At 42.4% G+C, this 16,852-nt stretch overlaps 1 protein-coding gene across 1 annotated transcript in view; it reads right to left on the minus strand.

Annotated features, from left to right (window-relative positions):
* LOC109916393 (A disintegrin and metalloproteinase with thrombospondin motifs 12-like) overlaps nucleotides 1–16,852 on the minus strand; it is a 465,504-nt gene that overhangs the window by 52,938 nt on the left and 395,714 nt on the right. The window contains exons 19-20 of the mRNA XM_048604457.1: nucleotides 14,183–14,307; nucleotides 12,206–12,416 (exon numbers count right to left, since the gene is read on the minus strand). Coding sequence (XP_048460414.1) covers nucleotides 12,206–12,416; nucleotides 14,183–14,307 — 336 coding nt within the window. The remainder of the gene's footprint in view (nucleotides 1–12,205; nucleotides 12,417–14,182; nucleotides 14,308–16,852) is intronic.

Here is a 16,852-nt window from a genome sequence, read left to right on the forward strand (position 1 = left end):
CATCCTTGTAAATCTTTCCAGTTTAACTATGTCTTTCCTGTAACAGGGTGACTAAAACTGTACGCAATACTCCAAGTGCGGCCTCACCAACGACTTATACAACTGTAACATAAAGTCCCAACTCCTATACTCAATGTCTTGACCGATGAAGGCCAGCATGCTAAATGCCTTCTTCACCACCCTGTCCATCTGTGATGTTGCTTTCAACAAACTATGTACTTGTACTCGTGGGTCCCTCTGTTCCACAACACTCCTCAGGGCCTTACCATTTACTGTATAAGTCCTACTTTGGCTTGACTTTCAAAAGTGCAACACCTCACACTTATCTGTATCGAATTGCATTTGCCAATCCTCAGCCCACTTCCTCATTTGATCAAGATCCCTCTGTAATTTTTGATAACCTTCTTCACTATCAAGGATACCTCCTAATTTTGTATCATCCGAAAACTTATAAACATTGAAACCTACTTCCAAAAGATGAGATCTGGGTGCAGCATGCATTCATTGGCTACAAAATGATCATAATGCCAAAATCTGGGTTGCATTGTCGAGACAAACTTAAGCCTCAACGGGGTGTTTTTTTGAGTTGACATTTTCTGTCTATAAATAAAAGCTCATGTTTGTCTTTGTCCGATTGCTTACCTATGATTGAAGTTCTCCTACTTGACAATGACAAGCTGCGGGGTCTATGTTGGGCATTGAGGACAGGCTAGCACTGACTTAAAGGGTGTTCAGATTGGTTGCAGCTAAAGACAGGTAAAGCGTGTACCATGGTGGTTAAACAGCAACTCGGGTGAGAGAATGAAACTGTGTGTACCAGTCAGTTATGTGCTGTGTGCAGAGTTATTTTGTGGCTCTGATATTGCTAGTGAAAAGCAATGCTGGGTGACCAATGCTTTTCTACATTTCCAGTGGTTTCAATGATGGCACAGGCTCAAAGGATGCCAGTCTTTTGAGTGGTGAGTTATTCTGGAAACAGAGTGTGGTAAGATGAGGCATTAATTGTTTGTAACAGATGCTATAGAGATGGAGTGTGTAGTTAATGTGGTGATTTTGCTAAGATATGGTGAGATATTTGCTAGGCCTCATTGCAGAAATCACTCAAAAATCTCAATGCAACTCATAATCAACCTAAACAAATGTAGTATTCAGCCCTTAAGGATTAAGTTGAACCAATAAAAACTTGTTAAACACATTTTGAAATTTTAATTACCAGTCAATTTGCAAATTTTAATATTCTGGGCTATTGATTTATTTTAACATTTCTTAGAGGCAACTAGTAAAATGACATCTTTTTATTTAATCACACGCTGCCAACTTGTTTTCAATAGGAAGTCATGCAGTTCTATAATCAGTGGATATCAATCCAGGAATCATTGCAGATTTCCTCTCCAAGGCTATTCTGGCTCCTTTGAGGTGTGCAAAGTTAAGAATTCAGTTTGTTTTACCATTCTTGGTCTGTGCCAAAAAGGCTTCAGAAGCTGGCTGATCACCAGTTTGGAACAGCACAGTACAGTGTTTCTGCCCTAAATGCTTTCTTTTCATCTCAAGAGAAATAATAATGACATAAGCCATAATTTATTGTTGAAAAGAAGTTTTCAATGACAAAATTGAAGCTGAATAATTTTAATTGTGTGACTTTTCGCATAATTGCTTCATTTCAGTATACTCACAACATCATTTTAGAAATTCCATGTTCTTTATTCTAATTTGAATGAGTATACAGAAATAATTACATCTGATATCACACGGTAAACTATGGGGGGTAGATTGGATTTAAACAGCCATTTTCCAAACTGGTTGGCAGAGAGAAAACAAAGAGTAGGAATTAATGAGAGACAACAAGGTGCAGAGCTGGATGAACACAGCAGGCCAAGCAGCATCAGAGGAGCAGAAAGGCTGACGTTTCGGGCCTAGACCCTTCATCAGAAATGGGGGAGGGGAAGATGGTTCTGAAATAAATAGGGAGAGAGGGGGAGGCGGATAGAAGATGGATAGAGGAGAAGATAGGTGGAGAGGAAACAGACAGGTCGAAGAGGCAGGGATGGAGCCAGTAAAGGTGAGTGTAGGTGGGGAGTTAGGGAGGGGATAGGTCAGTCCAGGGAGGACGGACAGGTCAAGGGGGCGGGATGAGGTTAGTAGGTAGGAGATGGGGATGCGGCTTGAGGTGGGAGGAGGGGATAGGTGGGAGGAAGAACAGGTTAGGGAGGCGGGGATGAGCTGGGCTGGTTTTGGGATGCCGAAGGGGGAGGGGAGCTTTTGAAGCTTGTGAAATCCACATCGATACCATTGGGCTGCAGGGTTCCCAAGCGGAATATGAGTTGCTGTTCCTGCAACCTTCGGGTGGCATCGTTGTGGCACTGCAGGAGGCCCAGGATGGACATGTTGTCTGAGGAATGGGAGGGGGAGTTGAAATGGTTCACAACTGGGAGGTGCAGTTGTTTATTGCGAACCGAGCGTAGGTGTTCTGCAAAGCGGTCCCCGAGACTCCGCTTGGTTTCCCCGATGTAGAGGAGGCCACAACGGGTACAGCGGATGCAGTATACCACATTGGCAGATGTGCAGGTGAACATCTGCTTGATGTGGAAAGTCTTCTTGGGGCCTGGGATGGGGGTGAGGGCGGAGGTGTAGGGGCAGGTGTAGCACTTCCTGCGGTTGCAGGGAAAAGTGCCGGGTGTGGTGGGGCTGGACGGGAGTGTGGAGCAGATAAGGGAGTCCCAGAGAGTGTGGTCCCTCCGGAAAGCAGATAAGGATGGGGAGGGAAAAATGTCTTTGGTGGTGGGGTTGGATTGCAGATGGCGGAAGTGTCGGAGCATGATGCGTTGGATCCGGAGGTTGGTGGGGTGGTACGTGAGGACGAGGGGGATTCTTTTTTGGTTGTTATTGTGGGGACGGGGTGTGAGGGATGAGTTGCGGGAAATGTGGGAGGCACGGTTGAGGGCGTTCTCGACCACTGAGGGGGGGAAGTTGCGGTCCTTGAAAAACGAGGACATCTGAGATGTACGGAAGTGGAATGCCTCATCCTGGGAGCAGATGCAGCGGAGGCGAAGGAATTGGGAATAGGGGATGGCATTTTTGCAGGAAGGTGGGTGGGAGGAGGTGTATTCTAGGTAGCTGTGGGAGTTGGTGGGCTTGAAATGGATATCGGTTTCTAAGTGGTTGCCGGAGATGGAGACAGAGAGGTCCAGGAAGGAGAGAGAGGTATTAGAGATGGTCCAGGTGATCTTAAGGTTGGGGTGGAAGGTGTTGGTGAAGTGGATGAACTGTTCGTGGGAGGAATTAATGTGTCCTTTTCAAATTGGAAGACAGTAACTAGTGGGGTGCCACAGGGATCGGTGCTGGGACCCCAGCTATTCACAATATTTATTAATGATGAGGGATGAGGGAACAAAATGTAACATCTCCAAATTTGCAGGTGATACCAAGTTGAGTCGGAGGTCACATAGTGACAAGGACGCAGTGATCCTTCAGCATGATCTTGACAGGTTGGGTGAGTGGGCAAATCAATGGCATTTGCAGTATAATTTGGATAAATGTGAGGTTATTCACTTCAAAAGCAAAAACAAGAAGACAGATCACTACCTGGATGACTGTAAATTGGGAGAGGGGAGTGTGCAGCGGGACCTGGGTGTCCTTGTGCACCAGTCGCTGAAGGTAAGCATGCAGGTGCAGCAGGAGCAAATGGTATGTTGGCCTTCATTGCAAGAGGTTTTGAGTACAGGAGCAGGGATGTGTTATTGCAATTGTACAGGGGCTTGGTCAGGCCACACCTGGAATATTGTGTGCAGTTTTGGTATTCTTCTCTGAGGAAGGATGCTTTTGCTCTCGAGGGAGCGGAAAAAATGTTTTTCGTAGCACATGTGCCAGAAATTTAGGGCCTACATAATGCTTTGCTATTTAGTGACATTCACAAGACGTTACTTCGTACCCATGAAGCTCACTGCTGGAGTGGGGCTTCTTGACAGGATGAGTGAGAAACTTTTCAACCCGTGTTACATCCAGTCCAGAACAAGATCACTGCAACCTCTGTCATCAAACTACAGTACTCTACGGTGAAGCTGAGTTTCAAACCACCATTCATGCATTAACACATGTGCAGATAAGGATGGGCCTCAGGCTAAACAGCCAGAAGATAAAGATCTACTAGGAGCTCCCACTATGCAACATTTCCCATCAGATAACCACGACAAGCCACTGGACAATGTGGATTAATTTCCACACTTTGCAAGTCACCTTCCAAAGAAGACAGACATCAACAATTAAATTCAAAACCTTTGGTCATCTGAGCAATACAATATTTGATAAAAAGACCTCAAAACCAGCTAAAAGCTCATGGATGACAAGGGGGTAGAGTTACTTGTCCTCCTGTGACATGAACAATGTATAGTAAATGCCTCAAATCATTAGACCATAAAACCATAAGACATAAGAGCGGAAGTAGGCCATTCAGTCCATTGAACTGCTCCACATTTTCAGTGAGATCATGGCTGATCTGATAATCTTCAACTTCATTTCCCTGTTTTGTCGATGACACCAAAATTGGTGCTATAGTCAACAGTGAAGAAGGCTGTCTAAGATTACAAAGGGATCTTGATCAATTGGGCCAATAGGCTGAGAAGTGGCAGATAGGGTTTAATTTGGATAAATGCAAAGAGTTACATTTTGGTAAAAAGAACAAAGGCAGGACTTAGACAGTCAATGGTAGGGCCCTGGGCAGTGTTGTCAAACAGAGACAACTGGGGATTTAGGTACATTGTAGTTTGAAAGTTGCATGTCAGGTAGAAAAGGTGGTTAAGAAGGTGTTTAGCACAAAGGTTGGCCTGACAATTGTATAGTTTTAGCAAAACCTCATTACTTTTATATTCCATTCCCTTTGAAATAAAGGGCATCATTCCATTTGCCTTTCCTATTACCAACTGAATACAATTCTTCAGCATTCACAGTCCACAGTTCTCTAAAAGTGGCAACACAAGTGGATAAGATGATCAAGAAGGCATATAGCATGCTTACTTTCATCTGTTGGGGCATAGGGCATAAAACGTGGCAAGTCACGTGCAGCTGTACAGAAGTTTAGTTCGGCCACATTTGGAATATTGTGTACAGTTCTGGTCACCACCTACCAGAAGGGTGTGGAGGCTTTGTACAGAGTATAGAAGTGTTTTGCCAGGACGTTCCTTAGTTTGGAGGGTATTAGCAATGAGGAGAGATTGGACAAACTTGGTTTATTTTCACTCAAGCGTCAAAGAATGAGGGGCAGCATGATAGAACTTTTCAAACTTATGAGAGGCTTGAATAGAATAAATAGTCAGAGTCTTTTTCTCAGGATACAAATGTCAATTACTAGTGGACACAGGTTTAAGGTAAAAGGCGATAAATTTAAAGGAGATGTGACAGGCAAGTTTTTCATACAAAGGGTGGCAATTGCCTGGAATGTGCTGCCAGAGGGAGTGGTGGAGGCAGATATAATAGCAACATTTAAGAAATATCTTGATGGATATATGAAAAGGCAGGGAATATAGGGATAGAGACCATGTAGAGGCAAAGGGCTTTTAATTTAGAAAGACATTAAGTGTCAGCATAGACTTGGTAGGCCTAAGGGCCTATGCCTTAGCTGTACTGTTTTTTGTTCTTTTTTCGAGAGGCATCTTGATAGATACGTGGATAGGCAGAGAATAGAGGGATACAGACCCGTGGAGGCAAAAAGCTTTTAGTTTAGAAAGGCATCATGTGTCAGCACAATCTTGGTCTTATTACACTTTCCATTTCCAAATTTGCAGACATGGATAGGCATTCTTGATCCATTAGGCTTCTCTTTTTCTGTGTTTTCAAACTAATTTTAAGAGCCACCTAATTACCGATACTGCAACCAGAGACCCAGGAGTTTGCAGGTTCAAGAACTTACTTTCAGATATCAAATTTCAATGAAAGGCTTTGTCTTTCACATGTTTGACCTTTTGATAATATCCGAAACGAAGTCCTTGAGATTTTGAGAACCCTGAGTTAATAACGTTCACCTCCTCGAAAAGTTTAATCACATTTGTTAGGCATGACCTCCCCCTAACAAAGCCATGTTGACTATCCCTGATCAAACTTTGCTTTTTCCAATAGAGATTAAGTCTCTCCTTCAGAATCTCTTCAAATAGTTTCCCTACCCCTAAGGTTAGACAACTGGTCTGTAATTTGCTGCTGTACCCCTACCACTGTTCTTTACATTAGCTCTTTACCAGTCCTCTGGCACCACCCCTATGGCCAGAGAGGAATTCAAACTTTGAATCAGGGCCTCTGTAATTTCCTTCTCAATTCCACAGCAACCCGGTATACAACTCATGCAGAACCAGGAATCTGTTCACTTTTAAACCCGCCGTGTTCAATGTGTGGAATTTGCACGTTGTCCCAGTGTTTGTGTGGGTTTCATCCGTGTGCTCCAGTTTCTACCCACAATTCAAAGATGTGCAGGTTAGGTGAATTGGCCATGCTAAATTGTCCAGTAGAGTTATGGATATGTGGACTAGGTGGATTATTCGTAGTAATTGCAGGATTACAGGGAAAGGGTAGGAAGTTGGGTTTGTGTGGGTTTGTGCACTTCGGAGGGTCAGTGAAGACTCAATGGGCCAAATAGTCTTTTTCTGCACTGTACGGATTTTATGATTCTATGAAAACCCCCGATACCGTCTCACTCTCTATGTCAAACAGCTCAAGAATCTCAAAGTCCCTGTCCCTGAATTCTATACCTACATCTTCTTCTCCTGAGTGAACACAGTTGTGAAGTAATTGCTTAACAATCTACCAATGTCCTCTGCCTCCGCGCACAAATTTTCTCCTTGGTCCTTCATAGGCCCTTTTCTTTCTCTGGTTACTCTCTTCCCATTGATATACAAATAGCATATCGTGGAATTCTCCCTAATCTTACCTGCCAGGGTTTTTCCATGCCCCCACTTTGCTGTCCTAATTGCTTTCTTAAGATCCGCTCTGCACTTTCACTACTCTACTAGGGCCTAAGTTAATTTGGTTCCTTTGTCCCTGTTAAAGACCTCTAGTCATAGGAGTTTAGGAGGAAGATTGTTGATCTCATTGAAAACATAGGGGATTCTTAAGGAGCTTGACAAGTTAAATGCCGAGAGGCTTCTTCTCCTCATAGGATATAAAAAGCTCTTCCATATACCCTTCAAAAGATCTAAACCCTTTACACAACGTCTATCCCAATTAAAGTTAGGTAAGTTGAAATTCCCTAATATAATCACCCATGTTTGTTTTTACACACCTCAGTGAATTGTCTCCAGGTCTGCTCCCCTGTTGCCTGTTGACTGTTTGACAGTCTGTAGTATACTCCCAGCAGTGTGACTGCCACCTTTTCAGTCCTAAGCTCTATCCATAAACCTCCATTTGAAGACCATTCCAGGATATCCTCCTTCCTTCATGAAGTAACTGACTCCTTAATAATAATGCAACACAACCTCCTCTTTTACACTCTCCCAAGCCCTGCCTGAAACCCCTATACCTTGGAATGTGGAGTTATCAGTTCTGCCCCTCCCTCTGCCACATCTGTGATGGCAGTAACATTGTAATTCCACATGTCAATCCATGCCCTCAACTCACTTGTCTTACTCCTGACATTAAAGTAGAGGCCATCCAGTCTTGCCTTACTCCCTTGAGCCACAACATGGATGAATTCCCTCTGCCTTGATTGCTTTACTAAAATATACTGTGTCCTTACTCTCCTAACAATCTGTGTCCCCTCTTCTTATAGAATTGCTTTGAATTCCCTCCAACAGCACTAACAGACCCACCCACAAAGACAGTAAGAACCGCCAATGCTGGAGTCAAAGATAACACAGTGAAGAAAGGTCCCGGCACAAAACGTCAACTTTCCTGCTCCTCTGATGCTGGCTGGCCTGCTGTGTTCCTCCAACTCCACAAAGAAGTTGGTCTCATTTTGGATCAGGTAGATATGGTCTGAACTGCTCCGTTTTCTATAATGCTGTTTTCAAATCTCAGTAGTTTCATCCCTCAACCGATCTTCATGAATCATTGACACAATCTTCTATTAATTCATACAGAAACATAAAAAATAGAAACAGGAGTAGGCCATTCAACCTTTTTAGTCTGCTCAACCATTCAATATGATCATGGCTGTTCATCCTACTTGTTCCTGCCTTCTCCCCACAACCCTAAGGATTATATTTAACTAATGTGTGCTCTTGAAAATATTCAATGTTTTACCCTCATCCACTTTCTGTGGCAGAGAATTCCACAGGCTCATCAACCTCTGCACGGAGAAATTTCTCCCCATCTCAGTCTTAACTGGCCTACCCTGTACCCTTAGACAGACCCTGGTTCTCGATTCTTTGGTCATCTGGAACATCATTCCTGCATTTACCCTGTCTAGTTTTGTTAGAATTTTCTATGTGATTCCCCTCTCATTCTTCTAAACTCCAGTGAATATAATCCTAACTGATACAATCTCTCTTCTAATGTCAGTTCTACCATCCCAGAAGTCAGTCTGGGAAACATTTGCTGTACTCCCTCCTTAGTGAGAACATCCTTCCTCAGTTATGGAGACTAAAACTGCATACAATACTCCAGGGCGGTCTCACCAAGGCGTTTTACAGGTGCAGCAAAATATCCTACTCCTATGCTCCAGTACTCTCACTATGAAGGCCAATTTACCAATTTCTTTCTTCACTACCTGCTGCACCTGCATGCTTACTTTCAGCAACTGATGTACAAGGACATCCAGGTCTTGCTGTACCTCTCCCTTGCCTAATCTATTGCTGTTCGGATAATAATCCACCTTGCTGTTTTGCTCCAACAGCGAATTTATCCTCATTATATTTCATCTTCCATGCATTTTCCCAGTCACCCAAATTGTCCAAGTCACACAGAAACAGCTCTGCATCCTCTTCTCAGTTTACTCTCTCACTCAGTTATGTGTCATCTTTAAACTTGGAGCTTTTACATTTTGTCCTCTCTTCTAAGTCATTGATATACATTGTGAATAGCTGGGGTCCAAGCACAAGTCCCTGTGGTATCCCACTAGTCACTGCCTGGCACTGGGAAAAAAGACATGATTATTCCTACTCTTTTCTTGCCTTCTGCCAACCAGTTCTATATCCATGTCAGTACATTAACCCAATCCCATGTGCTTTAATTTTACACACTAATCTCTAATGAGGGACCTTAACAAATGCTTTTTGAAAGTCAAGTTGATTCGTATCCACTAGCTCCCCGTTATCAACTCTACTCGTTACATCCTCAAAAAACTTCAGATTTGTGAAGTGTGATTTTCTGACATAAATCCATCCTGTCTCTCAGGGGTGCTGAATTAAACCTGGCTGTTTCTAAACTCTTATTTATTTTGAGATTGAAGGCCTTTAGAACTCTTCAAATTTGTAAGATTCTTCCTTACTTCCTTGCCTTGCAATCATATAATTGCTGGATCTCCAAAATAATAAAGAAGCTGGTTAACTTGTATTTCAGGTTTGCTGTTTAATTTTGAAGAAATTCTATATCTTAAAAATCTCTTTTTTAACAATGCCATGTTTTATAGAAGCATAGAAACGTAGAAGATAGGAGCAGGAGGAAGCCATTCAGCTCTTCCAGCCTGCTCTGCTATTCTTCACGATCATGTTGATCGTCCAACTCAATAGCCTAATCCTGTTTTCTCCCCATAATCTTTGATCCCAGTCACCCCAAGTGCGATATCAAGTTGTTTCTTGAATACATTCAATGTTTTGGCATCAACTACTTCCTGTAATAATGAATTTCACAGGCTCACCACTCTTTGGGTGAAGAAATTTCTCCTCATCTCCGTCCTAAATCATCTACCCTGAATCCTCATGCTGTGACCCTTGGTTCTGGACACACCTACCATTGGGAACATATTCCCTGCATCTACCCTGTCCAGTCCTGTTAGGATTTTATACGTCTCAATGAGATTCCCCCTCTTCATCTGAACTCTACCGAAAACAATCCTAAACTAGTCAATCTCTCCTCATACGTTAGTCCCACCATCCCCAGAATCAGCCTGGTAGACCTTTGCAGCACTCCCTTGAAAGCAAGAGCATCCTTCCTCAGAAAAGGGGACCAAAATTGCACATAATATTCTAGGTGTGGTTCACCAACGGCCTGCATAATTGCAGCAAAAAAGCCCTGCTCCTGTACTCGAAACCTTTCGCAATGAAGGCCAACATACCAGTTGCCTTCTTTACTACCTGCTGCACCTGTATACCTACCTTCAGCAACTGGTGCACAAGGACACCCAGGTCCCACTGCACACTCCCCTCTCCCAATTTACAGCCATTCAGGTAGTAATCTGGCTTCTTGTTTTTGCTTCCGAAGTGAATAACCTCACATTTATCCAAATAATACTGCATCTGCCATTGACTTGTCCACTCCCCCAACCTGCCGAGATCATGCTGAAGGATCTCTGCATCCTTGTCACTGTGCACTCTCCCAGTCAAGTGGGTATCACCTGCAAATTTGGAGATGTTACATTCTGTTCCCTCATCCAAATCATTAATATATATTGTGAATAGTTGGGTTTCCAGTCCCGATCCCTGTGGCATGTCAGATTTAGTCTGTTGATGAGTTAATGAGTTGATGAGTTCCTGCCTGAGAACTTTTCTTTTCTAAAGTTACTAGTTGTATCTATTTCATTCTTTAAAACTTTTTTAGCAATTGAATTAAAAAAAAAACTAGAGGTCACAATTTCAAGATTTTCAACAAGAGAACTAGGAGTGACATTAGGAGAAACTACTCTGAGAGTTGTTAGGATTTGCAATGCGCTGCCAGGGAGAGTGGTGGAGGCAGATTCCATAGGAGGTTTCAAAAGAGAACTGGATATATATTTGAAAGTAATGAATTTAGGGGTAGGGTTAGACAGTGGGCCTAGCTGGGTAGCTCTTTTGAGACACGATAGGTCGAATGGTTTCCTTCTGTACTGTAAAAGTCAATGATTCTATTCTGTGAGATCTTGTTTTTGAACCTTGCTATGATCCTCAATTTATTTTCAACATTTTAACTATTAGATCTTGTTCTGCATTGAAAACGATATGAACAATTTAAAATGTTTAATTAACTTTTGAAAGATGAATCTGATTTTTCTCCATGCATCCAGCCATATTCTGAGCAATTATTCTTCAAGATTATTCTTCAAGGTTACTCTTATAACCTATTTTAACAAAGGACAATGGACTCCAAGCATTTTACATTTCACTAGAGGGTGCGTCTATTGAAAAGTCATCAATGATGTTGCATCTGGGCCATTTGTGCTGCATCTGCCTTGACCTGCGAAGGGACAGAGTTATAGGAGGCAGAAATCCCATCAAAGATGAGTCAAAATTTCCAACCAACATTGAATAAACTTAGTACAAGAGAACAAGCAGCTTGAGGAGCCAGTTAACCAGATCTTATAGCTTTGAGCCACAAAAATGAACCAACCTGCCTCCTGCCACTATGGAAATTGCCCACACCTTCAACATCAACCCCTTCACCATCACCCTCCTCTCCTGCTCTTGGCCCACGTTTCAACAACAAATAGGGGGGCTTTGAATATTTTGAAATGGCATTTGTAATATGCCCACTGTTCCCAGTATGATTCCAGCACAAAACATTCTTCATAAATTTACAACTTTATTGAAGTAACCTTTAAACGATTCATGCACTATGATTATTTTTCTTGCAAAATAAATTTCCTCAAAATGAACAACTCAATGTTAAATGTAAAATGCCATGATGCAGTAAAGGTATGCAATTCCTTACCACACCAAAACGTCTGTTGGTTTTGCATTCATGGGTGTCCTGCCATTAAGATTCTGAAATCAACATTTCATAGACCATTTAAAGGTACCCTTAAAGGTCACACAATGAAGAATACCTGACAGTTCTCCCAGTGTCTTGTTAAACATTGATTCCTTTAGCAGAACCACATCAGTATCGGTCAATTCCTGATATACATTGACTGCTATATTTTAAACATTGATTCCTTTAGCAGAACCACATCAGTATCGGTCAATTCCTGATATACATTGACTGCTATATTTTCTAATATATCAGCCGCTTGCCAAACCTGTCTCATTCACTGAAGTACTTTGTGATAATGTTTGACATAAATGTAGGCATCACAAGATAAAAAACAATTCCATTCTAATTCATCTTACTCCAAAACTGTTTGGGTATAATATATTTCAGAAAAGGTATGCCTTACTTCACTCCAATTGCTCACAGTCCAGTTTGACGGACATGGAATATCTCTTTTGCAAGTCATTTGAGTCCTTGGCTTGAGACGCTGATTGCACTCTGAACTAGGAAGTGCCTGCTCATCGGTCCCCACTGTTCGAACACAGAGAACTGTACGCTTCTTAATACCTGAGTCACCGCATGTTGTTGAGCATTTCTGCCATTCACCAGCCCACCACCTGTAAAAACAAATATCAAATGATAAGATTTACAAATGATAAGAGAAAATATACACTTTATTAATTCTGAATTTGTAAAATTAACAAGAACTTGGGACATCACCTTTTGCACATTGTCGTTTCTCTGCAAAAATGTTTCAGATAGATGGAACCCAATAAGATGACTTGAAATATATTCATTTAGCACTTTACATGCTTGGACCATCTAACGATCAGCTACAACTGCAGGAGCATAATATCCATGATTTTTTTGGAGACATAAGGTGAATTATACACACCTCTGCTGGTGGGATCATTAAATCCAGTGGTTGCATATCCACCACCTACACACCCAGCCCTCCCCTCACCACCACTAAACTAGTGGGCGTGGCGGTGACAGATGGCCCACCCACCAGTCATCGAGGTCTATGACTCAGAAAAAGACCCTTCAGCTCATCAATTCTGTGCTAGTCCAAAACAAGCACCCAACTATTCCAATTCCAATTTCCAGCACTTAGCCCAGGGCTTTGCATGGCTTGGCATCACAAGTGCACATCTAATTACTTCAGAACTATTATGAGGGTTTCTGCCTCTACCACCTTTAAAAACAATAAGTTCCAGATTTCCAGCACCCTCTGGGAGATTTTTTTTCCCCTCACCTCCCCTAACCCTTTACCTTAAATCCCCTGATCATTGATCACTCCACTTGGGGAAAAGTTTCTTCCTGTTTATGCCCCTCATAACTTTAAACATCTTAATCGTGTCCCCTCCTCAATCTCCTCTGCTTCAAGGAAAACAACCCCAGTCTGTCCAATCTCTCTTCTGGAGTAAAGCTCTCCAGCTCAGGCAACATCCTGCTAAATCTTCCCTATGCCCTATGCAGTGTGATTACATCCCTCTGGCAATGTGGATTCCAGAATTGCATACAATAGTCTAGCTGTGGTCTACCCAACATTTTACACTCTTCTTCTATGCCTTGGCTAATAGAGCATATGTCTTTTAACCACTTTATCCACTAATCATGCGATGTCAAGGGACTACAGGACATGCACAGCAAGATCCCTCTGTTCCCCAGCGCTCTCAGGGTCCCACAAGTCAATCTGTATTTCCTCTGCTTGTCCTGCCCATGTGCATCACTTCACACTTATCCGGATTAAATTCCATTTGCTGTTGATCGGCTCATCTGAACAGCCCATCGATATCCCCGTGTAATCTAAGATTATTCTTCTCACTATTTACCACCCAGCCAATTTTTGCATCATCTGTGAATTTACAGGTTAGCTTTCCTCCAGTCAGTCTGAATCATTTATATAAACCACAAACAGCAAGGGTCCCAACACTGATCCCTGCAGAACTCCTCTGTGCATAGGCTTCCAGTTACAAAAACACCTCTTGACCATCATCCTCTGCTTCTAGCCAATTCCAGTTTCCTCCGGGTACTCCAGTTTCATCCCACAGTCCAAAGATGTGCAGATTAGGTGGATTATCCATGGTAAATGCAGGGTTAAGGGGAATAGGGTAGAGGTCTGGGTAGGATGCTCTTTGAGGTCTGGGTAGGATGCTCTTTGGAGGGTCAGCGCAGACTCAATGGGCTGAATAGCCTCTTTCCACGCTATAGGGACCTATGTTACAAAGATTAGCCAGGTTGTCAACAGTGAAGAAGAATGTTTTAGATTACATGAGGATATAAATGGTTTGGTTAGTTGGGTAGAATAGTTGCAAATGGAATTTAACGCCGAACACTGTGAGATGATGAACTTCCAAACACATAAGAAGACGAGGGGTACCCATTGAATGGCAGGGCACTAGGAAGTTCCAAGGCATACAGAGATCTTGTCCACAGATCTGTGAAGCTGGCAGGATAGGTTAACAGGATAGTTAAGAAGGCATACGGGACATTTGTCTTTATCAGCTGTGGCACAGATTATAAGAGCAGGCATGTTATGTTGGAGCTGTACAGAACTTTGGTTAGTCCACAGCTGGAGTCCTGTTTGCAGTTCTGGTCACAGTGCAACAGAAAGGGTGTGATTGCACTGGAGGAAGTGCAGAGGAGATACACCAGAATATTGCCTGAGATGGAGCATTTCAGCTATGAAGAGGGGGTGGAAAAGCTCGAGTTGTTTTCTTCAGAGTGGAGAAGGAGGTCTGATTATGGTGGACAGGATGGATAGAAAGCAACTGATCCCCTTAGACAAAGGGTCAATAATGAGAGGGCATAATTTTAAAGTGAAAGGCAAGATGCCTAGTGCAGATATGAGGATTAATTTTACCCAGAATCTGGAATGCACTGCCTGGGAGGGGAGTGATATGGGAAACATCACATCCTTTAAAAATTACGTGGATGAACATCTGAAATGTCATAACATGCAAGGCTGTGGGCCAAGTGTGGGAAAGTGAGTCTAACGTGGATGTACAGTAGTTTTTTTGTCAGTGCAGATTTGATAGGCCAAAGACCTCTTCTGAACTGTTTGATTTTATGATTCTATCCCATTTGATAAAGGAAAATGTGCATTCAACAGAATAATGGATCAAGACCTGATCCATGTGTAAAGTAAAGTGATCATAGTCCCAAAGGACCATAGGGTTGCTCTCCCATTAGAGAGAGAGAGAGAGGTCTGGTGGTGTTTTAACCTGAGGGGCATGATGCATCAGGCAAGGGGAAAGGTTGAGGAGGAGGGGCCTTCATGGTAACCTCAGCCATCCAGCTAGCTGTGATAAACTGACTGCCTGAGCCACGTGTAAAGCACCCCAAAAACCTTTGCATGTGACTCGTTACATTCTTTGATTTAATGTTTTCAAGATTTCTTATTCGATTTGTGACTCTTTAGCAAATGTATGCAGCTGACCTTTCTAATTTAATCTCTCCTCAATGTAATTTCTTAATTCCATATTTCATCCTCCATGGTTTTTACTCTTATCATTTGATTAAGCCAACCGAATAGCATGAATGTGGATGATAAACAATGCAGATACGCTCAGAAAGCTTCATAAATTAATCAAGATATAAAAACATGCATTATGAATTGATACTAGCATAGTATTTTATGGATCTGATGCGTTTATTGGGAATTTGCATTCAGAGACCAAAGGCTGGGAGCTTGCAGGGAATTTTCTGACTAATAAAACAAACAACTTGAACCATCTCACCATAATTTTAATGATAGTGACCATAACAATGTGCTTTCTAAGTTTGTTAAGGAAAAGGAAAAAGATGGCCTGCAAGAAAGTGTATTGGATTGTGGGAAAAGCAGATTTTATTAAATAAGGCAGCATCTGGTCAAAGTAGACTGGGAACAACTACTTGAGGATAAATCTACAACAGAACAGTGGGAGGCATTCAAAAAGGAACTGGGGAGAGGACAGGCCCAACATGTTCCTTTTCAGGTGAAATGTAGGAGCAACAAGCCCAGAGAATCCTGAATGTCTAGGAATACGAAGGTCTAAATAAAAAGGAAAACAGAGACATCTAACATGTACAAAGGGAACAAATCAATGGAGGCCTGAGTGGAGTATAGAGCATGTGGGACTTAAGAAGGAGAGCAAAGGCTGGGCATGAAAAAACCATCGATGAGCAAAATTAGGGAAAATGCCAAGATTTTCTATTAGTACATCAAGGGGAAGTGAATAATCAAGGAAAGGGTAGTGCCCATTAGGGATCCAGAGGGAAATCTATACACAGAGCTGGAGACATTGCTAGAGTGTTAACAAGTATTGCACAACTGTTTTCACAGGAGGAGGCAGGATGTAGGTACAGTGGAAGGTGGATTGTGAGTTCAGAGCCTGGATTAGTACATGGAACTACGATATTGCAGCCATTACAGAAACTTGGTTGATAGAGAGGCCAGACTGGCAGCTCAACGTTCCAGGATTTAGATGTTCCAGGTGCGACAGAGAGGGACGTAAAAAGGATGGAGAATGTCACAGCTACACTAAGTTCTCCAATACTGACTCAGACTCCCTTAGTGCCAGAGACTTAGAAGGGGCAGAATTTGTTAGGTCCATCCAGGACGGTTTCTTGAAATAACACACAGATAGTCCAACAAGGGAAGAGGCCGTACTAGGAAAGGGAGAAGACTGTTGGGGCCTTGTCAGAGATCTTTGTATTTTCTTTAGGTGAGGTCCCAGAAGACTGGAGAATAGCCAGTGTTGTTGCTTTGTTTGAGAAGGGCAACAGGGATAATCCAGGAAATTATAGTCCAGTGTCCCTTACATTACTTCTAAGGAAATAACTGGAGAGGATTCTTCGTGACAGGATTAACTTGCATTTGGAGAAGAATGGACATATTAGGGATAGTCAGCTTGTCTTCTTGCAAGGGATGATTTACTCACAAATTTGAGTTTTTTGAGGACGTGGCAAAGTTGACTGATGAGGGTGGGACAGTGGATATTGTCTACGTGGACTCTACTAAAGCATTTAGCAAGGTCCTTCATGGTAGTTTGCTCCAGAAGATTAAGTC

The sequence above is a fragment of the Rhincodon typus genome, chromosome 1 (genome assembly GCF_021869965.1).
Source record: "Rhincodon typus isolate 14 chromosome 1, sRhiTyp1.1, whole genome shotgun sequence".
NCBI classification, from domain to species: Eukaryota; Metazoa; Chordata; class Chondrichthyes; order Orectolobiformes; family Rhincodontidae; genus Rhincodon; species Rhincodon typus.